The sequence below is a fragment of the Crocuta crocuta genome, unplaced genomic scaffold (assembly GCF_008692635.1).
Source record: "Crocuta crocuta isolate KB4526 unplaced genomic scaffold, BGI_CrCroc_1.0 scaffold89, whole genome shotgun sequence".
In the NCBI taxonomy this organism is placed as follows: domain Eukaryota; kingdom Metazoa; phylum Chordata; class Mammalia; order Carnivora; family Hyaenidae; genus Crocuta; species Crocuta crocuta.
The window spans coordinates 5,964,550-5,990,917 of record NW_027551559.1 but is presented as its reverse complement, the minus strand read 5'-3'; the positions used below and the strand labels follow the sequence as shown (position 1 = coordinate 5,990,917).

The following is a 26,368-nucleotide window of genomic DNA, read 5'->3' as shown; positions in this document are numbered from 1 at the left end:
AGTGAGACTCACTGATGGTCAAGAAAGGGAGGCCGTGGACCTGGCTGAAATGCTGCCAGTCATTAAACCAGAGATCACACAGGAGTAAAACTGGGCTCGAGTTTCCATCAGAAGAGCACCTTCCGAATGAATATTCAGCCAAAATACTCTAGGAGGCGATATCACTTATAATGTTCCATTAGGATGGTGTAAATTTTGACAAACTTTCCCGTCTGGGACTGTCCTTGAATAGTTAACCCCAAACAAGATAAATGGAGCTCAATTCTCATGGCAGGATCCACATTGTGCTTTTTATTCAGAGCTACAATCGCATCATCCTTTCCCTTAGTCAGATCCTTCTACTTGGAGACCGTCGTCTCTTTTCNCTCCCCCTCCCCCTCCCCCTCCTCTTCCTCCTCCTCATACACATCGGCTCAGGGCTCATGTCTCTGTCACCTGCTGTTTCCTGGTCCTCGCCACCAGCAATATTTTCTGATTTCCATATTTGTGAACAGTTTTCTTCACTTGGCCTCTACCTGGTGACAGGAATGAAGAGAGAAGGCAGGCTGCCTGGAGGAAAAGCCACAGTGGAAAGGAGGGAAAATGAGGTTTTACTCTTCGTATAGATAGAAAGCCAAGAGACCTTTAGTCATTAAATGTCTCTGAGAATATTATGTTTTCTCCATAAGCGTAACAAGACGACCTAACACTTATTGAGTCCTGAGTCCTTCCCCTGGTGCCTGGTGCAGCTCATTTAGCCTCTTACAAGACCAAGAAGGCAGGTATTATTATTATTATTGTCCCCATCTTACAGCTGGGGAGGCTGAGGCCAGAGAGGACAGTTCACCTACGGAAAGTCGCTCAGCTCTGGGCCCCTGGGCTGGTTCTCACTGCCCTGGCCACCTCTCGTCCCGCAGTACAGGGTCTCACGTAATTGCTGGGTCAGCATTTAATGTACTGCACTGCTTCTGTTTTCAAGACTAAAGAGAAAGAGGTAGATAAATATAAGTGCTGTTTATCCGTGCTACTGAGGACGCACTGTTTGAGTTTTATCGATGTCACACCAGCTTTGCCATTATATTTCACTTAGTGGTACGAGTCAGAAAGCCCAACTTAGGCTCAGGCTAGGATCTCACAGTTCATGAGTTTGAGCCCCACATTGGGCTCTGTGCTGACCCCTCAGAGCCTGGAGCCTGCTTCAGATTTTGGGTCTCCCTCTCTCTCTGCCCCTTCCCCCCATCTCTCTCTGAAAAATAAATATATATTTTTTTAATTTTTGAAATCATGGCCTTGTGTTTTGAGGACACATAGCCAGAGGCCCACAACCCCTTTCATACGAAGGCTAAAGTGGAGAGCCCTAGAGAACTGTCATGTATGGCTCGTCACATCAGGTGACGTCTGTCCACCCCCGCAGCACCTGGCGCAGCATCTCGTCACCCACGCCTTACCTGTCCCGGCCTCCATCGTGCCACCACCTGGACAAAGGCCTGAATTACAGCAAACCCTCTGGAAGAGTGGCCTTCGGGATGAGGGGAGCTCATCCACTGACATCCCACAGAGCAGAGTCTGGCCCACAGAAAATGATGAGGGAACACCAGCTTCCACTCTGTAAATACCTCAATCCCTTCTTGTATCAATAGCGTTTCTCCCAGCACCCACGCTCCCCGCCACATTATTCGCGGTAGCCAAAAGTCACAGGCAACGCAGTGTCCGTCCACAGACGAATGGACAAATAAGATGTGGTGTATGCATTGGATGGAATGTTCTTCAGCCTTGCAGAAACAAGATCTGGTCACACGTGACAGCGTGGATGGACCTGGACATTATGCTGAGTAAAATGAGCCCGTCACAAAAAGACAAATTCTGCATGATTCCACTTTCAGCAGGTGCCCCGAGTAGTCAAACTCTTAGAGACAGAAAGTAAGATGGCGGGTGCCAGAGGCAAGGGGAAGGAGCGAAGAGAGTTCTTCAGCGCATATAGACTCTAGTTGTGCGAGATGAAAACTTACAGAGATGTCGACACAACATTGTGCTGACCCATGTGCTTAACAGTGGTTAAGAGGGAAAATGTTACCTTACATGTTTTTTAACACCATTAAAATGTTGGAAAGGAACCTCTCCGTGTGGAAAGAAGCCTCCGCAGGGCGAGATAAGGTAAAGCCATCATCAGGACACACGCCTGAGAACAATGGAGGTGAGGGCCTCAGTCCGCTTGGTAGCCAGATGGATTATGACTAGCTCCCTGCCCATCTGTGTTCCACATGAACAGGCTGAATTATTGATCATTGTGTTACCATTGCTGTGATCTGAGACCCAACACATTCCCCAGAGTGCTTTAATTAACTGACATAGTTTTCCTTTATCAGAGTTTTTTTTTAACGTTTATTTAATTTTAAGAGAGAGAGATGGAGGGCAGGAGCATGGTTGAGGTGCAGAGAGAGAGGGAGAAACAGAATCTGAAGCAGACTCCAGGCTCTGAGCTGTCAGCACAGAGCTCGATACGAGACTCAAACTCATGGAACAGGAGATCATGACCTGAGCCAAAGTCAGACACTTAACTGACTGAGCCCCCAGACGCCCCAGGGATTTTTTTCTTTAACCATAATTTCAGGTCTGTTTGAAAGGACATACAAGCACATTCTATATTTATCATAGAAACTTGACTGATTTGCTCTTTTCTTGTAACCATGATGCTCACATAGTGTGAATAAGGTTTATGAGCTGGTATGGGGTCCCAGGGGAGATCAGAGCCTACGTGTTTGTTCTGGAAGAGTACTGACGCCTTTTGTGGTTTTAAAACTCATGAAGAAAGTGTGATCCGTTTCCTTTCCTGTCTCCTCCCAGCAATGCAGCAAGAAGGCCTCCTCCTCTCTCCTGTGGCTGCTGAAGTCGTCCAGCATCATTGCCGACCGGCCCTGGCCGCGGGTCTCCCTCACGGTCCTCACCACCGCCATCATCCTGACCATGGCCGTGTTCAACATGGTGAGTCAGGGCTCCCGCCCGGCACGGCCTTCTTTGCCTCCGATGCCTGACTCAGTGGGACTCTCAAACCCTGACCAGAGCTCCATGGTGACACCAGTTACTGCCTCTTAAATTCAACAGCTGCTCTGCCCTCAGCATCACTAAGGCTTAGGATGCTTTCTGCAGAAGTCAGTCTGGAGAGGGCGGTGCCTTCCAGCAGCTTCCACGCCCTGCTATCTACAGACCCTGACTGTCAGCGGGGTAATCACAGAACCATCTAGATACAGGCAGTGCAGTGGGAGAGGTGTCCTTCTCTGGGGTTTCACAGGCCCGATCCCAAACACTGGCCCCCACTTGTCCAGCTGTGGGATTTCAGAGGGTTTGTTTCCATGAAACTTTCACAGGCTCCATTTCCACTTCTGGAAAACGAGCTCTGACCCTGCTCCACCGGGGCAAACGAGCTGGCATTCCTCCTGATGTGGGGCCGGGGGCGAATGGTCGAGATAGAATCCTCGAGACATTTTTGGTGCACAGAGGTGCTTTTATTATAGCGCAGGGACAGGACCCGTGGGCAGGGAGAGGTGCACTTGTGTCTGTGAAGAGCGACCGATTCAATGCTCTTTAGTTAGTGGGGCTTAGGGTTAGCATAAGTTTCTAAGGAATTTGGAAGCAAGACTTCAGGACCTTGAGGGGCCAGCTGCTGTTAGAAGATAAGGTTACTTACTGATGCCTCGTAAAACATTAGTCCTGAGACCCTTCAGATGCATATCAGTGGGCCGTATGTTTGGAAGGTAATCACTAACATATATTCGGAGGGGAGGTTGAGGGTTATCAGAGTGAAGGTATGCTCACCAGAGCAAAGCTATTGTAAAACATTAAAGGAAGTCCTTAAGGGCGTCGTAGGAGGGTCCCAGTCTGTATGCCTCAGGTCTCCTGCCTGGAGACCCAAGTCACAGCTAAGCCCACCCCTGGCCTTTTTTCTCCCGTCGCTGTCGTGCTTAGGGCAGGAGCAGTGCCTTGCGAATACCTAACCAGCGGTCGCTCTTACTGTATCGATGGTACCGACTGGTATATCCTTTGAAACCGGCGCCGTGAGGGGTGGGGCACAGAACGCACGGTGCGCTCGCTGGAGTTCTGAGACACAGCGCGGACGGTGTTCAGCTGCCTTGACGGAGGGCTTTATGGTTCAGCCCCGTCGTCTGTGCTGAGCGCCTTCCCCCAGCTGTGCGCGCAGAGCGCATAGAACACTCCGCAGATCCGGCACTGGCCAGCGGCACCCCATGCACATTACAGAACANATCACGACCTAAGCGAAAGTCGGACGCTTAACCGACTAAGCCACCCAGGCACCCCCAGAACAAGACATTTAAACAACATCCACACACTTAACAGCGAGACCTCCCGCCTCCCCCATCCAGCACGTTTCGGGAAAGCACCTCCATCAGGACCGGCCCTTCAGTGGTTACTAAACCTAAGAACGAATGAAGGGGGAAGCGTGCCGCCCTTTAAAAAAGAAACCATTTCTTTCGGGGAGGTCCAGTTTGGCCTCATAAAACCAGGATTTATCACCTAATTTTTTCAAAGCACAACCTTCCTGGGAAACCTCTGATTGCATTTCCTATAGAATATTTAGTGTGANTTTTTTTTTTTTTTTTTTTTTTTTTTTACATTAAGTGGGTTTCTTTGGAGAAGAGATGCATCCTCAGGACCAGGAAGACCTCTCCCAGGGCTGTTTCTCCGTCTCACCCAGAAAGGAATCTGTCGCCATCTGCGGCAGAGAGGGAGGTCTGGGGGACACACAAGAGGAGTATGACAGATGGCCCTGAAGAAGACATGAACTAAGGCTTTGCTGGACAAACCGAGCCGCCTTCTACAGCGGCAGAGGCTGTGGGCAAGGAATAATCTTTTTCCATCCATCATTTTCATTGATATCTGGTGCCATGGAATGAATGGGTCTTTTCCCTGATGTGCCTCTTGGATTTATTTCAAAGAAACATCATAAAACAGTATAAAAGCCAGCGTTAGGTAGAGAAAGGAAGTCATTTTCCCTGGTGGTAAAGCTTCCTTATGATTTTTTTTTTAATTTTTTTAATGTTTATTTATTTTAATTTTTAAANGAGAGAGAGAGGGAGACACAGAATCCCAAGCAGGCTCCAGGCTCTGAGCTGTCAGCACAGAGCCCAACGTGAGGCCCAAACTCAGGAACCACGAGATAATGACCTGAGCTGAAAAGTCAGATGCTTAAATCGCCTGAGCCACCCAGGCGCCCCTGACTTCTTATTAATCACAGAAGGGGAAGGACTTGTTCACGAGGGTGGGGTCTTTGACTATATCGGAGGATTGATGGAGAAAGGCCCTCCTCCTGCCCAGATCCCCGTCCCCTAGGTTATGACTGAGCGAGGCAGACACAGAGTCCTGTGTCACAGGCCACACCGCAGGCCGCTGTGACCGCCCCTGGGTCATACATCCCTAGGTGGTGCTGAGGCAGTGCTCAGAGGCTGAACGCAGCGGGTGCCGCGTGTGGGAGGTGGGCCCCCCGGTCACTCACTCACACTCAGGGCAGGACCCTTCCCCTGGGACACGGGTACCATCTGTCTTTCCTGTGCCGTTAAATGTTCCCGGCCTTACTTCTGTGCCTTTTCCCCTGGCCCTGCTTCCGTTCCCCTTCCTGGAGACCTTTCTGTCGAATTCAGCACAGCCTTTTAAATTTGTGCAGTGCTTCCTTTGAGAACACAATTTCTAGACGAACTGAGCCCAGCTCCCAAGTGTAGTTTTGCCATTTCTTGGCCCTTGTTAACCCAGCGAGGCTGATTCAGGCCTTGGACTCACAGTTTAACAGGAAGAGCAGCTCGTGTGTGTGTGTGTGTGTGTGTGTGTGTGTGTGTGTGTGTGTGCTGGGGGAGAAGTGCCTGCTTTGCTTACGTCACCAGCAAGAAAATTTAATTTTCTATCCGAAAGTATTTCCTCTGAAAGCCATAGCCTCCCTCAGGTCGTTTCGAAAAGCTCTTGTGATTTTTTTAAGTGTTCTCTTTGGGGTAAAGCAAAAACGCTCTCCTTTTCTTCCTTCTCTTTCTTTTTCTGTTTCTAATGTGTCTTAGGGTGAAATATGCATCAGGTTTATCATTGTAACCATCTTCAAATGTGCACTCGAGTGGCACTGAGCACGTTTCACATGGTTGTGCACTGATCAATGCTATTTCCAGAACATTATCATCCCAAACAAAGCCTCTGTGCGCACGAAACACCAGCCTGGGTGGCTCAGGTGGCTGAGCATCTGAGTCTTAGTTTCCGTCAAGGTCATGATCTTGAATTCATGAGACTGAGCCCCGCGTCATGCTCCAAGCTCAGCATGGAGCCTGCTTGAAATTCTCCTTTTCTCCCTCTGCCTCTCTCTCCCGCTCATGCTCTCTCTCTCGAAAATAAAAATATATAAATAAAAATTTTTTAGAAAGAATTTAAAGTGACTAAGAAGGCAGAAGAGAGGAAATCAATGCCAAAGTGCAGTGTGAGGTCACAGACCAAATGAGAGGTTTCTTGATTTCAGGGGTAGTTAGTAAATACTAGAAAAAGGGGGACATCCAACTTTGGCTCAGGTCATGATCTTACAGTCCGTGGGTTCAAGCCCCACATCAGGCTCTGTGCTGACAGCTCAGAGCCTGGAGCCTGCTTCGGATTCTGTCTCCCCCTCTCGCTGCCCCTCCCCCGCTTGCTCTCTGCCTCTGTTTCTCAAAATGAAATAAAGACATAAAAAAAAATACTAGGAAAAGGGAGCAGAGGGCTTAAGAAAGCAGGGTTGGGGATAGTGACTGAAGTTCTCTCTTGTTTTTCAAGTTCAAATCATCCTATTTATTAGACAGCCTCCTTGCAAGACGGAGTTTTCACAGGATATATTCTACTCTTAGTGAAGCAAAAATTTATTTTTTTCTCTCCATGGGGATCCAATCCAGAAGTTTTTGTTAGTATTTAAGATCCCAGGTGCTGAAGCCTAGTAACCTACTGAGCCACACCGTCTCCTTTTCTTTGTCATTTCTTGATTCTTTAATATTTACATCAGCTGTATTTGGGATCTGTCAGATCAACATTTGTAAAACTTCGGAGCCCTGCATTTGCCAAGTAATTGCTCCATTTTTTTTGTCCTGATACAATATTTTTTCCAAAGAATTAGCACATTTGGAAGTCAACCAGGGGTTGTCGCATTTGTGACAAATCTTTTAGAGGCATGTAAAGAAATCAACATTTCTTTGATGCTGTAATCAGCATTTTTCTGTGAGTTCCCAAATGATACAATGAGAAGAAACACTGTATCTAGGATCATTCTTGGAATCCTAGAGGAGTGTTCTTCAGAATAAGCTGAGTAAAGGCCTTATGTGCTGAAGTCAGTTATGTGCCATCAAGGGAGATACATCAATAGGAGCCTGGGTGGCTCAGTGGGTTGAGCATCTAACTTCAGCTCAGGTCGTAATCTCACGGCTTGTAAGTTCAGGACCCACATCAGGCTCTGTGCTGACAGCTCAGAGCCTGGAGCCTGCTTGGGATTCTTTATCTCCCTCTCTCTCTGCCCCTCCCCTGCTCGCACTCTGTCTCTCTCTGTCTCTCAAAAATAAATAAACGTTGAAAGAAAATTTTTAAAAAGAAGCAAACAAAAGCAATTATAGAACCTATGCAGAAAGGTTTTACTATTAAAAGTTAGTTATCAGACAGGGTAGTATTGGTTTCAGGAGTAGAATGTAGTGATTCATCACTTGGATGTGACACCCAGTGCTCATCGCTCACGGCAAGTGCCCTCCTTGATGCCCATCACCCGTTTCATCCAATACCCCGCCCCACCTCCCCTCCAGAAGCCCTCAGTTTGTTCTCTGTATTTAAGAATCTCTTGTGGTTTGCCTCCCTGTTTTTCTTGTTTGATTTTTCTTTCCCTTCCTCTGTGTTTCTTTCTTAAGTTACACATGTAAGTAAAGTCTTATATTTGTCTTTCTCTGACTAATTTCCCTTAGCATCATACCCTCTAATTCGATCCACATTGCTGCAAATGGCGGGATTTCATTTTTCATCACTGAGTAATATTTCAGTATGTGTGTAGGCATGTGCCTGTGTGCGTGCGTGCGTGTGTGTGTGTGTGTGTGTTTATACACCACATTTTCTTTATCCATTTAACCCTTGAATATGTATGGTTAGCCCTATGCAGAAAACACAATCTAGTTTTTGGATGAGATGCATTTCTCTCAGTGAAGGGTACCTGGCCAGAGTGATTCCTGGTTTACCTTTAAGCAGGCACTTCCCTGACCCCCAGCCACAGTACGGAAAAGTGGCTGGTCTGTGGCCACCTCATTAGTGTGCGCTGCAGGGGCACCTGGGTGGCTCAGTCAGTTAAGCCGCCAACTTCTGCTCAGGTCATGATCTCGTGGTTTGTGAGTCTGAGTCACATCGGGCTCTGTGCTGTTGGCATGGAGCCTGCCTCAGGTCTCTGTCTCCCTCTCTCTCTGCCACTCCCCTACTCATGCTTTCTGTGTCTCTCTCTCAAAAATAAATAAACATTAAAAAAAAAAAAGTGTGTGCTGCAGCTTCTCCAAGAAAGAGACAGAAAGAAAAAGAAAGACAGAAACACAGAGAAACAGAAAAACCAAAGAAAATGAGAGAAAGAGAGACAGAGACTGAACTCCTTCTACCTTGCTAACTGGATGACACTTTCCTTCCGGGTGCTGATACAGGTGACCATGACTTAAGAGCTAGTTTTCTCAGGATTCCTTTTTTCACAGAATGAGGACCCCTTTCCAACAGTTCTTACTCAGAGCGTTCACCCTCTCAACATTTTACCCCTCATGATCCTGAGCTGCAAAGCGCTCACAAATAATACATAGAAATGCTGACGCCGGGTAGTGCATTTTGCTCACACAATTAATTTCTTAAAGTCAGAATCTCCATCGACCCGGTTAATGTTTGAAGCAAGATGAAAGACACTGAAAAAAAAAATTGAAGGCTCTCCTTTCTCGGTAGAGAGTTGAATCTTTGTGCGAGGTGATCTCATCCTCAGACATAATTCTAACCAAGCCCTCTGCCCTTTTGCTTTGTGCATTTCTAATTCAGTACCTAACGGAAGTGTGGAAGTGTTTCTGTTTTCTTTAATATTGTCTTGTAGCTCTGGAATTCACCAGAAGTGTGGCGCGCTACAATAAGTAGCTATTTCCTTGTTTCCTAGAAATTCTCCAAGCTTCAAACAGAAGATGCAGCTCTTAGCATTTGAAAGGCAGACACCTGATTGCCCACATACTCCTGCTTAGGGGAAGGGAGGGGGGACACAGTCATTAATAATTTCGCACCCACCTGCTAACTCTTTAACCTCTTGGGCATTAATTCATTGAAAAAAACATTTTCTTTGCAGTTTTTCCTGAGCGACCCAGAGAAAACAATTCCTCCAACTGCCAATACATCAAACACGAGTCTCTCTGCCTTAAGTAATCAGGCAGCAGTTCTGCGCGCACACAATTTGTTTTTCCTCCCGGTAAGAGCCTTTCACTTATTATTATTGCTCTGTGTTGTTTTGCTGTAAGCTGTGAGCCCATTTAACGGGATGGCGTCCACTTTCTGATCTGCCGTAGATGTCGCTTTTCCTCTTTGGTGGCCATACCCGAGGAAGCCCCGACCAGCTAAAATGCGCCACCCCTCGGTAAAAGAAGCGGGGGCTGGCGGACACAGATTAGACACACGGGCAAATTAGATGTTTCTACTTTTATTCTGTTATCGCTACATTTTATAGCATGTATCTCAGCATTTGACATTGGATTGTATGTCACTGAAGCTCTGGATTCCTCGCAGATGGGTTTTGCTAATTGTCCCCGTGGAATAGCGTTGGCTTCCTTGCTGATGACGGGACTGCCTGTCATGTTTCTGCCTCTCCTTTGGCCCCAGACGCTGCCCACTGTTTGTATCCTCAAATAATCCTTGCCGACTGACTCAGTGTAACCACCGTCCAGAAGAGCCAAGATTCCAATGTCAAAAGTGGCTAATATGTCAGTCTTTTAAGTGAACAGGGTTAAGTCAGTGATTTACTTTTAGTAACTTCGTTTCATAAATCGTTAATGCAAAAAAGTCTTGCTAGTCTCCTTTCCCGCATGATCATCTAAAGTAGATTATGCCCACCTGTTTTCTGTCCCGTAGAGTCAAGTTTCGAGACTACTAAAGGAACTATTCTGGAGTCTGAAACTGATGATTTAGTGTGTATACTTTAAAAATCTTGGCCAATTTTTTAAACTCCATCAGCCATGGTTAATAAAGCAGATTCCCTTCTTCATTCTCCTTTCGCTGATTTGTTCCCTTGATGTTTGGCTTGGGTCTTTTTTCCCATCTCCTGTCTTCAGTTTCCTGGGATGTCACCAACTCTCCACGCAGAGTTGGGGTGTCTGGTGGTGTTTCTGAGAGGGCTTCTGAGGCAGGCTGACCAAGGTCCCTAATGGTGTCCCCGCGGGCGTGGGAAGAAAGCCTGGTGTAAATCCGTCCCTTGTCCAAGGGACCCTGATTCTCATTTTAGGCATTATCATAACCCCCCATGAGCGCTAGACTACAGCTTTTCTGTTTTTGTTATGCGAAGAGTGAGAGGCAGGATGCATGGCAAGGGTTTATTGGCTGTGATCTCACTGTGGGCAATTTGAAGCCGCCTTCTGTAGAGAAAGATTTAGATGAACTGTGGTCTGGCCCTCCCTCCTAGAATGAATGGCGCCAGCTCGCACGGGGGTACCAGGCTGGTGGCAGAGGGACAAGGACGTCTCTGAAAAAATGGTTAAAAATACACAATAGAGGGGCGCCTGGGTGGCTTAGTCGGTTAAGCGTCCGACTTTCGCTTGGGTCATGATCTCGCGGTTCGTGGGTTCGAGCCCCGCGTCGGGCTCTGTGCTGACTGCCAGCTCAGAGCCTGGAGCCTGTTTCAGCCTGTGACTCCCTCTCTCTCTGACCCTCCCCTGCTCACGCTGTCTCTCTCTCTCTCTCCTAGAAATAAATAAAACATTTACAACAAAAAAAAACAAATTTTAAAAAAAAAAAAAAAAAATGTTTAAAAAAAAAAATACACAATAGACTCTTTAAAATTTAGGTAGAATTTTGTCAACCAGCCACTGCTGGCCCAGTAATAAGTCGTCAGAAAGAGAGATGGTGATGGGCTTTGCCAGGGGACCCCCATGTGCTCACACACTGCACAGAAACTCCAATATTAGAGTGATTAAGAGTCCCAGGGGAGCCAGAAACAGCCGGGCTTCCCCCTTCATAGATCGAAGGGAACAGCGGGAAAGCCATTTGTGGATGCACACACCTTCTACATGATTCCTCTCCAACCCCACCGTACGTGATGTCTGAGCTCGACAAGGGAGTGGGCGGGACTGTCCGCATTCATGGCTGCAGGTGCTATAAAGCGATGTAACTCTCCCTGACGACAATCTGCAGTAGTCATCAGGAAACATAAACACAGACATACTTTTTATCCTGCAATACTAATTTTAGAAATTAATCTTACAGGCACCAATGCTAAGCAGCAAAGGTGCTCATCAAAGTGTTTCTTGAACACCAGAAACAAAGAAAGTAAATAACTTACGAGTTAGAACAAATTTAATGGTTTAAATAAATTCTGCTCTTTAGTTATATCCAGCCCAGACAGAATAGGTTGTAGCAACATATATAATGACATAGAAATATATATTCACAGGAAATGATTAATTGAAAACTGTCACTTAAAAACATCCCAGGTATTCCTCAGTTTTTTTTAAAATACCAGTATCAGTATTGAGTAGTATTAAAATATTGGTAATAAGTAGCACACTCCCTACAAAAAGAGGCTGGGGAAATTATCCAAAATAATTAATAGTGGCTCAAGTTGGCTGTTGGAGATTATAGGAGACCCTTAGTTTTACATATTTCGTAGTTTTTAACACTGGATATGTTATTCCTGTAGTGGGGGGGGAGGAATTCATGTTAAAATGTCCAACAGAATCTATCACAAAGGATTTTTGCCATCTAGGCCATTCATACCATATCGGTATTTATATCCTTTATATCTGCAAATCTTCCCTGTGAGTTCACTATTATTGGAACTCCCATTTTCCAGCTGAGGAGACTGAGGCCAAAAGAGATTTAGGTGAAGTATCCAAGATAATAGCAGCTGTTTCCTTGGCATAAGAATGCAAGTCGATTTCATCGACTGGCTGTATCAAACCTGTTAATAAGCACATTAAGTAATTTTAACTTTGTTCACCTAATCTTAATGGATATTAACAAATGATATTTAGTAATTAAAATAATAGTTTTCAATATGAATGAGTAAGACAACCATTAACTAATAACATACCAGCTACATCAAAATTATGTGGAAATAAGGTCACTAGTAATTACATCCTAATAGAGGTCGGTGCCGGAGCCTGCCGCCCCAACTCTTGCCCAGTCGGCGTTCACCCTGGCGGCTGCGTTATGTGCTGGAGACAGCCGATCTTCAGAACCCCCAGCCTGGCCCTCTCGGCCGCCCCACCCCCTTCACACACCCCCGTCACTCTGCAGGCTGCCAGCCTACCTTTAATTAATTCCCAGACGACATTGTACGTGGCCTCCAAGTGTTCTAGAAAGGCTGTTTAGTCATAAATGACTAAATGCTACTTCCCATTAATGTATATTTTTCAGTAGACATTCCTGAAATAGGAGAGCTTTTTAAAAGCCTAAGAATGAATTTTAAAATATGAAACTAGGAGGACCTGGGTAGCTCAGTCCATTGAGCGTCCGACTCGGCTCAGGTCATGATCTCACGGTTCATGGGTTCGAGCCCCGCGTCAGGCTCTGTGCTGACAGCTCGGAGCCTGGAGTCTGCTTCCCATTCTGTGTCTCCCTCTCTCTGCCCCTTCCCAGCTGCCGCCCTGTCTCTCTCTTTCACTGTCTCAAAAATAAATAAAACATTAAAATAAAAATAAAATAAAATAAAATAAAAATGTGAAACCATAGGCTCTATCTGTATAGGTGTTGGCACTTACTTCAAAGGAGGGGTGTTCCAGGAAACCTGTATGATCCCCACCCCCACCCCCCGCAAGGTACACACACACACACTGATACACACAGTGACACACTGGTTGACGAGGTTCATCCTGAGGTCTTCCGCATTCTTTCACTAGCAGCATCCTGTCTGAACCTGAGAGCCTCCCCCACTGCCGGCCCCCAAGGCAGTGTCATGGGCTTGGAGTAGCTGGTCTAGAATCTCTCCGCTGCTGATGCGAAGATCCCTGGGCTGTCAACCAGGGCCTCTCAGACTCTGTGGGGAAGGCCTCCTCTGTTCATTTAGTTTAGTTTTTTTTTGTTGTTGTTGTTGTTTTAAATTTCCAACCCATCGTGGTAGAGTGATACTTTCAGAAAGAACAGTGAATTTGCAGCAACATGAACTGCAACAGGAGACATGAGACGGAGAGGCCTGTTATCCTTTGGGGTCAGTAGAAATGAGGCTCCCTCTGACGCTGCCGTGCGCCGCCCCGGAGGGGACCCCCCCAGGGATCTGCTGACCTGCCTGGCCTGGGTCCTGTGTCTGTGTGTCTGTCCCCAGACCTGACGCGCCTCCTGTCCCTGAGCCCTCACGCCTGCCCCTCAGCTGGGGACTTAGTCGCCAAGCTGAGGTCACATGAACTCCATGAAAATCAGGGTTGGTTTGGGAGTACACGCCCCTCCCCCACCTCCTGCTTCGGGGTAAACTGAGCCAGGACTCCCTGCCCACTGTCACAGACACCTCCATTCTGTCTTTCCACTCGGCCAGCCCGAACAGTCTGATCAGGACACCCTTCTTTCCTCTGTTCCTGCTGCTGCTCCCTGTTGTTGGGAAGTGGGGTCAGGGTAGCAGGGAAACTCCCCTCAGGGGGGTCATATGGGCCACGGAAACTCTGCTTACGGCACTCCGTGTCCCGTAAAATGTGGCCACTTGGAAGGCCACCTTGCTCAGGAAAGCTTCACCTCCTAAAGAGCGACCCAGTGGCTGTGTGATCGAGGGCAGTGGCTGGTCTTCCTCGTGAACTGAAATGCCAAGTCCAAGTCCTCGGGCGTACAGGTCTGCGTTAGCTCCTGCGTGGCCGCCCCACTCACCAGGCCTCCCTCTCGCAGACAAGGAGGTGCTCTGTGTGACCAGGGTGCCTCGCTTCTCGACTTCTCTTCCCCAAGAGCAGGATGGATGAGCTAATATCACTGGCCTTCCAGATAGCGTACCGAGAGTGGCCTCGGCCAGGGAAATAAAAGAGCTAAAATGATCAAAAAATAGGTAGCTCATACATGGCTTATTCCATATAATGAAACTAAAATTGAGTGGCTTACACCTGGGCTATTTTTTAAAGACAGGTTTATCAGACGTCAGTCAGATCTATGCTTCATTATATTATTAAACTTTATTGAGTGCTGCTTCTGCTCCAGAAATGCTGGTAGCAGCTAACCCTAGTTCCTGAAAGCATGGAGGTGTCGCCCGGTAGAGGCCCCATGGGCCCGGCAACCCTTCCCACTTAACGCGGCCTCCTGGCTGGCAGAGCTCTGGGCCCCAAGCTTTGCTTGTCCTTTTTAGTGATTTAAAAGGATGACATTGTTGGCACCTGGGCGGCTGTCTGTTGTAACATGTCTGACTCTTGTTTTCAGCTCCGGTCATGATCTCACGGTTCGTGGGATCGAGCCCCACATCGGGCTCTGTGCTGACATTGTGGAGCCTGCTTAGCATTCTCTCTCTCCCTCTCTGTCTGCTCCTCACCTGCTTGTGCTCTCTCTCTCTCAAAATAAATAAATATTTTTTTTAGAAAGGATGACATTCTTCCCCTCATTTTACAGATGAAGACATGCACCACAGCCGGGGTGGGTCACTGGTAACCCTGCTAATGAATGAGCAGAGTAAGATGGGCCCTGGGGCCCTCGCATCTCGGTGATGTCCAGCAGGGCAAATAGTGAGGGGGCACCAGCGTGGGGCAGGCATGGCACTGCTGACCCCTCTGGGGGCGACGGGATGCCGTGTGCTGGCTTTTTCCCGCCACCCTCCTTCTTCCCATTTCCTCGTGTGCCTGTGCACTTCTAGGGAATCTGTGATGCACCCTGGCCAAAGCTTTCAGTTCATTAAATCCCCTCTGCTTTGGACCTGAAGTTTCTCCTTTAGTAAAATGCCGAGGCTTCCATATGCTTTTAACAGAACTACCAGTAATCATTTATATCCTCTTCATAAATTAAGAAAGGCCTAAAGAGATTCTAAGTACTAACTTTTAAAACAGATACCTGTGTACAGAGTCACATGGTTTTCATTTTCGAGGAGCAAATGACATTTGCGCGTGATGACCTGCCTACTATGTAGACTGTTAAACATTATTTCCATTTGGCAATATGCACGATTATTCTTATTGGGCACGTACCTCTGGGTCAAAAAACAGGCAGATTAGAAGTTGCGTGAGTGAGCTTGGTGGAGGTGATCCCCAGTGGGAATTCCTATTCCAGCATTTCTCGGAAGAGATCCTAAATGTCCCTCTGATTTTTCTCCCCGCTCCAGTACTTTATCTACAGCTGCATTCTGGGACTGATTTCCTGCTCGGTTTTCCTACGGGTGAATTACGAGTTGAAGATGCTGATCATGATGGCGGCGTTGGTAGGCTACAACACCATCCTTCTCCACACTCACGCCCACGTCCTGGACGACTACAGCCAGGTCTTATTCGAGAGGTAACCTGCACCCTCTTCCTTCTCCTTGGTTGTTTCACGGGACGTTGAGTAAACACAGATTAGCGGTATCCTTGCCATTGGGAATCATTTTGTGGGAGTTTCTTTAAAACAGTGATGCAGAGAGCTGATGTGTGTCTTCATTACAGATTATATAGAAGATGTATCATCATGTCCACTTAGGAAGTTTAGAGAGGTTATTTGTGCTCCAGTCTGTACTATACGGATAAAAATTAACCTCAGGTTTCTCTTCCTCAGCATCATAAAACTTTGGAGTGAGTAAGTTTCTGTTGTATCGGGTGGTAAGGGGTCTGTCCTTGGCAGTATAGGATATGTACCAGCATCCCTGGCCCCCGCCCGCCACATGCCAGACACAGCCTCCCACCCCAGGTCATGACCACAAAAAAGTCTCCAGAGGTTGCCAAATGTACCCTGTGGGGCAAAGCGGACCCCCAGTTCAAAACAAAGGAATCAACATACATGAAAATACTGGAAAAATAGTAAGTGGATATACTCACAAGTCACAGAGTTAAACATCGTATGGGTGATTTCCTAAACTGCCCTTGTGTGGAAGGAGGTACTAGTAGCTGGAAACTCTCTGTTCTATGAAGAAATTGACCCGCAGGAAGAGACAGACCTGTGGTAGCATCTGGTCCCAGATGTGATCCTACGGTTATGATATGATAGCATCTGGTCCCAGATATGATTGTATGATATGATGTGATAGCATCTGGTCCCGGATATGATTGTATGATAAGATGTGATAGCATCTGGTCCCGGATATGATCGTATGATATGATGTGATAGCATCCAGTCCTGAGGTCGGGAACATTGAGAGTAGCCCTCAAGCCCCTCTCTGGGTTTATGAAAGGTTTCCTGCCATCAAATTTCCTGCCATAAGCTTAGAATGAGTATCTATTCCCTGTTGGAAAAAATAAAATGGAATCATTATGATATTCTCCATCACACATCTTAATAGCAAATTTTTTTATATCAAGTGTTAGGTTTATTTCTGGACCCACCAGGCTTCGAGTTTTTTTCTGTAGGCATGATGCATAATCCTCTGTAAAATGTCTGTATTTCTTTTAATGTAAAATAAATGCCTTAAATATTTTTATAGATATGTGGGTCCAGAAAGATGGCTTGTGTCGACAGTGCACAGCCACTCCCTTCCATCAGAGGTTCAGTGTGAAGAATGGTGGGCCCCTCACTGTGTGCACATTTCTTACCAATAAGAACACCTTCAGAAACACAACAGCCGTGCCTTCTCTTCACGTAACTTAATTTCCATCGTCTTCCACACCATGAAGCTCTAAGAATCTGTAATCAAGCTGAGAGTAGTCGGGTTGCAGGAATGCATAATGGTATTAAGGAAAGTTTATGATTCCTTAGCAAGGAGGAGAATGAAATCAGAAGTTAATTTTCCAATAAATTCTCAAAGTCACCAAGCAAACGTGCTTTAGTATCTCCCTACCATATCCAGAGAGCCAGCATCAAATCCCTATGTAAATGGGATGTTACCAGTTTTTATGCGCAGCAGACGACGCTACTGAATTTCCCTTTATTAAATTTGAGGCCCCTGAATATGCTACAATCCAAAGAAAAAAGAAGCAATTGGATTAGCAAGTTCCTGATGGAGACAAAATTACTCCTGGGGACCTGAGACAGACACACTGTCTTGGATCAGAACTGAGCTGCAGTAGAGGAGTTCCTTGGTTGAAGAAAAGTTACTTTCCGAGCCCTTTCATCTCATTCAAAATTTTTTGTGTGTTTCTCCTGGTGGTGGCTTCGTAAGAACCTTACAGAGAGTGCTGCCCTGAGAAGCTTCTGGAACCTGCCTCCACTCCCAGTGGAAGCCAGCGTCGTGCCAGGAGGAAGGGCACACCCGCCCCCCTGTCTTCCTCCTGACCATACAGTTCTGCTCCTTCCAGACCCACTTCCTGCATGAGCGGCCCCAGCACCCCCCAAGCATTCCTCCACCAAAAGATGAGTCTCCTGGCAAAATAGCAGAATACCTTGAAATTAACAAATTTTCTCAATGTCGGTTTAAAACTAACCCCAAATGAGGAGCACCCAGGTGCCTCAGTTAAGCATCTGATTCATGAGATCGAGCCCCGCGTTGGGCTTTCTCTGTCTCTCAAAAATAAATAAACATTTAAAAAAAATGTTTTTAAAAAACCCAAATGAGAGACTCCTAAGACCGGACTCCCTCCGTTTCCCTCTGATTTCTCCAGCCTCCACGTGTGTTTGATAGAACCCTGAAACCCACCAATGCCCACGTGTTCTTTGTTCAAGAGGATTCAAGAGATTTCTCCATCAAACACCTGGTAAAGATTTCCTCATCCTTTGCCTCAATGGCGTAGTTGCTGATACAATAAACAAAAGCCCCCAGATCTGGGACGGTGCCTTAGATGGACCAACCCTAAATCCCATAGCCAGAGGCTCCCTTCAAGGAGGGAGCTGGCTCACGGGGGTGCCACGCCGCACTGCCAATCTTGATGGAGCTCCTCTGTGTCACTGAAGGCATGCTTGGTCCTGTCCCTTTTCTGACTTATTTCTGGTCTTTGCATCCTTGGCCTCCCTTTTCACTCTTGATATCCTGATCCTTGCCCCGGTCTTTTTTCTGGAATGTGTGCTTGGTTGTGGCAGTCCGTGCCCTTGGAGCCCGCATTGGCCACTGGACTGGCCCCCTTGTCAACACTGAGCATTCCTACTACCCCGAGCTTCTGGCTTTCACCTTGGGTGTGCCCACAGAGCACATGGTCCTGTCACCCTGCAGAGCTGGGGAACGTCTCCCCTGGATGAGGCACACGGGGCTCTGTAATCCACTGTACTCTTTTCTGCAAGGCAGATAACACACTCTAAAATCAAGGAAAGAGCAGGTCTGAACCAAGTACCACTCTGATACCACAGTGCCTATAACTGTGTCTGCTCCCTAGCAAGTAGTTGCTAAATAAATATCTGTTAGATAAATGAATAACAGCAAGTGTGCCCCTCCATAACCAGAAGGGCCAAATACTGGCTATAATGAGAAGTCTCCCCTCAACCTGCTTCCCTGAAGACCGAGGCTCGTGGAAGATGTGTCTTTTTAAGAACAGGATCTGTTTTTGTTCATGCTCTTACATTTCAAGGGCAAGTTTGGAGAGGGCATCTCCGCTTATAAGGCAGTTCCAGGCCATTTTCTGAACACACAGTTGGACTGTATTGTTGTCCTATACGTGAGTTCACCATGACCCATGGTGCGAGGGCCTTTTCAGAACTAAACTTGGCATTGATAATGGACAAGCCAAAAGGATGCTACAGGAAGTTTTTGCAACAAGGTTAGCAAAGAAAACAGAATTGTGCACCAGAAAAACTCCAGCTCCATGAATAATTCAGAAAATGGCATCAAAGATACTCGTACAGATTCACGAATGTGGAAAGCCTGCTCTAAAGGAGAAGAAAGGAGACTACTTTGAGTGTGCCACTAAAAGTTCATTAAACAGAGGCCAGTGATGCCCCAATATTTATCATCATCTGCTTTTATATGATTCTGGCAAGTCACCTTATGCGGAAAGAAGCTGGGGTGTTTCTGGTATTTAGAAGGCCCAGAAGAAGACACTTGCTGATTCTTTGGCATTTACAACATTCTCCGTCTTTCTGTGAGTACAGGGTGTTTTACTGAACCAATTAATAGCAATTCCGGTTCCTACCATGACACTGTCACCCAAAGCCCTCAGCCAGCGCTGTTGTCACCAAGCTCTCTTCACAGTGACGATGATGTTGATGAACGTTGCCATTGCTGGAGGATGTTTTCGTTTCAAAGACGCTTTCCCTTCCCATGTCAGAGGCTTGCCACAGAGTCTGCACGATACTGTCAGATTTTTCCTGAGGTTTGTTTTTTTTTCTTGCGGAAATGAAAAGTCTCAAGGGATGAGTGCTATCATTTCATATGGACCCAGCCATTATGCTAATCCGCCTGAATGTAGGAAATGTGCCTTTAATTCTGAAATTTAATTTAATTCTAAAAATGTGGGGGTGGAGAGCTTGAACGGGACAGCGGGGTGGGGTGGATAACAAGAAGAAGAACCAGCTCCATCTGGGCGCTTGGCTGAAAAAGATAAATCTTTTGTGGACGGCACATAGGCGAGGCGTGCCAGTAAAAGCTGCAATACCCAGTGTCCAGCCTCATTCGGGAGCTCTGGCTTCTTGCTGGTAGAAATGTCCACATTATTTTAAGTTTCTTAAAGTTCTGTGTCAAGGATAGTGATGGAAATACTCAGACCTATATCACTGGGAGCTCCGAGTTAAGCACCTTCAGTGTGAAATTGTTCTGCTTTCTCTGTTTGTCCTGTGTCTCATCCAAGACACAGAATTCGAGATTTTGTGGCATATTTTGACTGTGTCCCAACTTGGGATCAATCGATGAGCTCACTAAGAGGCTTGAGGAAGAACTAGAGCATTAATCACCATCAGCAGAAAGGCAGGACAACGTTGCCTGCCCCCACCCTGGGGTGGAGGGTCTGGGGGCGTCCCAGAGCACCTGAAATTCCTCTCATGTCTCCTCTTGTAAATGAAATGTGCATTCCAAATTTGCATGCCAGCCCACCATGTGTCCAAGTTAATGTTGACAATTTTTGAACTCACTTTTAAAGTTAATATCTCAGTTTCTCTTCCCCTTGTGAGTCCCCCGTCTCTGTATCTCCAGAGAGTAAGGGACACACATTTCTGAGTGTCTGGGACCCACCGGCAGTGGGCTGGGAGGTCGGAAAAGGAGGTGATGGGTCATCTGAGCCGCCCAATGTAACAAAAAAGGAAGTCTATCCTGGGGCTACTCAATTCTACCAAACTTTCTTTTTTTGTATGAAAAGGAACCATTCGTGAGCTCCTGTGTTATTTAATCTAAAAAAGAATGCTCTGGGATGTGGATCTACCTGCAGGAGAGAACGGGATTTTTAGGCGGTTTGGTTTGATTTTAGAGTGTTGGGGGGGGGGGTGGATTTCCCACAGCCTGTGCCCACACGCTGTGCAGAACACGACTGGCCATCACTTCCTCAGCCCCTGATGCTGAGGCCGCGCACGGCCCTGCATCCTGTCACACTGATCTAAGCCGCGTCCCACTCACAGTCACCTATATGGAGCGAAACCACGGCTGCCCCCGTCAGGTGTATTATCACATCCGTAGCAGAGCCAGCCCTGCCTTTGTCTTCTCTCCCAAGCTGCAGCCGCCCCCCGAGAGCGTGTGCCTTAGTGGGGTGGCCGCTCCAGCCCCAGAATGTCTTCCTTGGCATTTATGAATAATACAATGAGAAAAACTTGGAAAATAAAAAAAGCCGGGGCACCTGTGTGGCTCAGTCAGCGGAGCGACCGACTCTTGATTTCGACTCAGGTCATGATCTCTCAGTTCGTAGGATGGAGCCCCATGTTGGACTCTGCTCTGACAGCAGAGAGCCTACTTGGGATTCTCTCTCCCTCTCTCTCTTTCTGCCCTTCTCCTCTTTGGACATTCTCTCTCTCAAAATAAATAAGTAAGCCTAAAAAATATACTCTGAGAAAGCATAGGCTCAGGCCACCTGTCCTTGGGTGACATCAGGCCACAGAGGAAAGAATGTCTAGAAAGGAAGCCCCTTAGGTTTCAAAGCAGCAAGATCATGTGTCCACTCACTCCCTTGTGTTTATTTTTTTTTTAATGTTTTATTTATTTCTGAGAGAGAGAGAGAGAGAGCGTGAGCAGGGGAGGGTCAGAGAGAGGGAGACACAGAATCTGAAGCAGACTCCAGGCTCTGAGCTGTCAGCACAGAGCCCGACGCAGGGCTCAAACCCACGAACCGTGAGATCATGACCTGAGCCGAAGTCAGATGCTTAACCCACTGAACCACCCAGGCATCCCCGAAGTTTCCCTTGTGTTTGTAACACACGTCTGTTGAACACCCTTTGTGTGCCGGGCCTGACTGCTGGAGCCTGAGCGCACAGAGACGAAGGAAGTACCGTTTCTACTGTCAAGAAGGTCACAAAGTCTCCGTAAGAAAATCGTGTCTCACCAGAAGGCCCGCGGGGGACTGTCGGGTTAAGGTCATGCTGCACACATTGAAGAGGAGAGAGCGTGCCGGCCGGGAGTGCGTTAGGGGGTTAGGGGCCCAGCGTGGACTAACGTCTGGAAGACGTTGAGGAACTAGGAGGGTCAGAGGTGCAGGACAGAAGTGACTTCGGCATCGCGGCAGAGCAAGGCAACACTCGTTTTTGCCCCTCCCCCACCCCAGCCTCTGTTACAGAGATTTGGCGTCCGTGCAGGAACAAAAGTGCCCTTGTAGGAGCTGGGGACCCACCAGCCTGAGGGCGCGTCGGGTAATAGGCTTACAGACCCCAGCCGTGGGCGCTGCCGTGGCCGTGAACCAGCTCAGGCCCCTCTGGGACATGGGCCAGGAGCCCCGGGAGGACCCCTGGCCAGTGACCCACAGACGACAGAGCCTTTGCGCAAGTCGGGGTTTCCAGAGCAGAAGTTCTAGCACGTTGTTGGGTAAAGGCACAAGTCTGAGGCACGGAGTGGGTAAGAGGAACGGCTTCACTCTACTACCCGCCTCCCCCAGGGGGGCACAGCTGAGGCCCAAGAGCGACCTCCCGTGCGAGCCGGCACCCGCTGCTGCAGCCGCGACAGATGCCGCCAGGGAGACCCCCATCTGGCCACATCCTAGCGCCGAGTCCTGAGCTGCGTGACGGGGACAGCGAGCGGCTGGCAGGGGACAGATGGGGACTCTGGACGGCCTGACAGGGATGCATCGAGACACCCATCAGGAAGTCGTCCCAGGAAGGCTGGGGACACCTCTCCCACAGATCGCTGCCACTGGCCCGCAGGCTCCCCCCGGGCTCCACGCACCACCCTCACACCCCAACCCTGCGGCCGGCTCCCTGCCCTGCACGCCCAGTGGTGGAGGAGGCAGCGAGCTCTGGCAGAAAGCCAGCTCGAGTTGGAGGGCCAGAGAGAGACCATGCACTTGAACTTGAGCACGTTTTATCAGAGAAAACAAAAGGAGGCTGTCGGTACTGTGGCAGGTACACGGCCAGGGGAAGAGATGGCGCACAGGCTTCCGATCGGGGCCACAGGAGGCGCGGAGCAGCTGTGACCGCAGCCGCCTCAGAAAGCCCCAAGCTATTTCTGTCCCAGAGATGGTTCATAAGGGCCCCAGGAGGTGACTGCCCTTTCAGATGTGAAGAGAGCAGAACTTCAAGGAGCATAAAACCTCAAAGAAGAAAGGAGCAGAGGAAGCAAAGAACAGGAGAGAACCCTTAGTAAGAGAGCATGAGTAAGTCCATGACATTCGGTGTTTCTTTCGATGGAAATGGACTCCACTGTCCTCCCAAAAGGCAAGACTGGCTGCAGGAATAAAAAAACATAAAAAACGGGTGCCTGGGTAGCTCAGTCGATTAAACAACCGACTTGGTTTCAGCTCAAGTCATGATCTTACCATTCGGTGAGATCGAGCCCCGCGTCAGGCTCTGAGCTTACAGCATGGAGCCTACTTGGAATTCTTTCTCCCTCTCTCTCCACCGCTCCCCTGCTTTGCGTGTGTGCGTGCGCTCTCTCTCAAAATAAATAAATATTTTTTTTGAAAACACAAGAAACAACAGGTGTTGGCGAAGACGTGGAGAAACGGGAGCCCTCTTCCACCTTTGGTGGGAGCACAAACTGGTTGGCCGCTCTGGAAAACAGGAGGGAGGGGCCTCAGAGAATTAAAAATAGAACTTTCCTACGACCCTGAGTTTTTCTAGGTACTTTTCTTCTTAAAGTAATAGCAGCCTGTTTCACATAGGAAAACATAAAGATTTCAAATGTAAGATCATGGTTAAGCCTACATGCCTGGACTGCTTTCTCTCCTGAGAGCAAAGAATGTCATTTGTACCTCCCCTGCACTGTTCGCCTGTAGGTTAGAGACTGGTCCACTGGGCAGTGCCTCACCCAGTTCTTCAGGATTCTTTGTTCTGTTGTACTCGGAAGACTTCAGGGCCAGAATGGTTGCTCCATCCGCAGCCCCAGGGTGAGGGCCAGCTGTACATTGGTGTGTGGCTACAGGCTCATTTGGGCATCTGAGTCTCGAGGGCCCAATTTTTAGGCGGGAAGGAAAGCATATCCTGTCACATTCTTGCTAGAACTGTCATGGAGTTAGTACACCTTCTCAGTTATATTAGCGCTCCATCCCCTACCTCGTCACTCGGGAATGGTACAGCTGGACAAGGGAAAGTCCAAAGTGGATTTCAGCCTTAAAACTTAAAAGAAGAGAGGGAGAGAAGGAGCCCTCACACCCAACCAGCTGCCATTTTTACATAAATGGCCAACACGATGGTTATAGGGTGAATTGTGTCCCTGAAAAGAAGACACGGTGAAGTCCCCCTCCATCCCTCTGCTACCTCACAACATGACCTTACTTGGAATAGGATTGTTGCAGATGCACTCAGCTGAATGAAGTCCTGCTGGAGTGGGATGGGCCCTAAGCCAGCGTGGCTGGTGCCCTCATAAGAAGATGGCCATCTGGGCGGCTCAGTCGGTTAAGCATCTGACTCCAGCTCAAGTCACGATCTCACAGCTTGTGAGTTCGAGCCCTGTGTCAGGTTCTGTGCTGACAGCTGGGAACCTGGAGCCTGCTTCAGATTCTGTGTCTCTATCTCTCTGCCCCTCCCACACTCGTGTATTAATAAGTACACATTAAAAAAAATTTTTTTAAGATGACCACATAAAAACAGAGACTCGTTGAGAGAACGCCATTTGATGGTGGGGGCAGAGGTTGAAATGATGCGGTGGTGAGCCTAGGGGCACCGGGGATTGGTGCCCACTACCAGAACGAGGCGAGGAAGGCTGCCCCTATGTGTTTCAGAGGGAGCACTGTTCTGCCAACACCTTGACTGCAGACATCTGGCTTCCAGAACTGTGAAATGACCAATTCCCATTGTTTGGAGCCGCCCAGCTTGTTTTAGAAGCTCTAGGAACCTAACGTGATGATCAACACAGTTGACTAGACCAGATCCTGGGATTCGATTCTACCTATTCTGGATGCTCCCTTCATGCTACACACTCCCCTTCCTTCCAGCCTCTCCCACATGCACACAAAGATCAAGGTAACCCAAGAATGCGTCTGCAGATGGACAGATTTCTCGCTCAAACCGCAGAAGCCTTGCAGCACTCATCCCATGCATGGTCCACAAGGGAGAAAAGAGCTCCTGTAGGAATCAGCAATTCTTTCTGGCTGGGTGAACAGAAGATGTTTTTGAGAAGCCTAAATGAAATCCATGAAAGCACAGCACAGTCCTTCTTAGTTGGCAGAGAGGGTCAGGAGGAAGAAAGGCATTCGTGTGCCCACAAGTCTATTCTACAGGCTGATGCGTCTTGCTATTTCCGAGGCCCATTGGGTCCCGTCCAGCAACTACTTGTCTTCCCTTGTCCTTCTCTCTCCCTGTCCCCACCCCTCCCATCACTCTTCCCCACTAAGCCTCCAGATCTGGGGGACAGGTGGAGCACAGCATTTCTATCCCCTAAACTCACGTTCAAATGTATTCATGTGAGGAGTCCCAGATAAGGATTGCTTTCCTATTATTTTCTGTGTGATTAACTGAAAACCCATCCAGGCCCCAAGCTGCATAAAGAGGGTCCTACCTCCCCTTTTCCATCACTGAGAGGGACCTGCGCTGGCTCTGCATGGCTGGGATATCTGGTCCCTTAGCTGGGCATGCAAGGGGGACCTGAGTTCTGATTGGTCACATGGATGAAACTTCCAACAAATCCTGACCTGGGAGTTAACATTTGACTCTTAGTTTGGGGGTCCCAGGGGCGGGGGTGCTTCCTCAGTCCCCTGGCATTATAAAGGAATGGAAGGTTCATGAAGCAACATGAACACGTAAAACCTACCTGTGCATCTGAGAACATTCGCTGTGTTGTGCCGCCTTCTCTAACTGGGCAATATGGTGTCAATATAGTCAATATAGAAAAATAAGAATTTCATATTCATTGCAGCCAACATTGTTGATCAACATCTGTTCTCTGCAGTCACTGCAGCTGCGCTATCAGACACAGCTGTCACAGGCTCATAAAGGAACAACTTCATTTCTTAGGATCAGTTCTGGGGAAACAAGAATGTGGCACCTGTCTGTTTACTTGAGAAACCAATGATCACCTTATGGCTGACGAGCTCAGATGCTTGGAGTCCAGCTGATTTACCCAGGAGGATAAATCATGCAAGCTCAGCCTTTCTGGAGGGTTCTCCCAGGTCCTAAGCCCTTCAACCACTGAGACTGGCTGTTCTGCCTCTTCACATCTGCAAGGAATCCATGTTTCCTTTGCATTTGGATCTTCCATTCTGTTAATCAAAATTCACCAACCTCCATTTTCTAATCTTTTTCTCTACCTCTCTAGCCCCTACCCCTCATCACTCTGTAGTTGATACTAAAACTCATGGGTGCCATTTAGGAAGTGCGTCCCATGCGTCAGGCTCTGTGCCAGGTTTATCAGTGGTTGACGTAGTGACCAAAACAGCCTGGAAGGTGGGGATCGTTACCCTCTTTGGCTGATGGTAAGAGTGAGGTTTAGAGTGGTCAGTCCTCTGTCCCACAGATCAGTAGAGCAGAGGAGGGGTGCTCACTTCCAATGTGGGTTATCTTACTCCCCAGCCCACCTGAGCTCCTTCACTACCACGTGGATTCGTCAGATGTCATCAGAGGGTTCATTCCTTGAACCCTCTGTAGAGAGACTCTCTCTGTAGAGAACCCTCTGTAGGGAAACTCT

General features: G+C 47.9%; 1 protein-coding gene across 1 annotated transcript in view; it reads left to right on the top strand.

Annotated features, from left to right (window-relative positions):
• ADCY2 (adenylate cyclase 2) overlaps positions 1-26,368 on the top strand; it is a 201,634-nt gene that overhangs the window by 133,219 nt on the left and 42,047 nt on the right. The window contains exons 14-16 of the mRNA XM_077749455.1: positions 2,824-2,961; positions 9,320-9,439; positions 15,455-15,624. Coding sequence (XP_077605581.1) covers positions 2,824-2,961; positions 9,320-9,439; positions 15,455-15,624 — 428 coding nt within the window. The remainder of the gene's footprint in view (positions 1-2,823; positions 2,962-9,319; positions 9,440-15,454; positions 15,625-26,368) is intronic.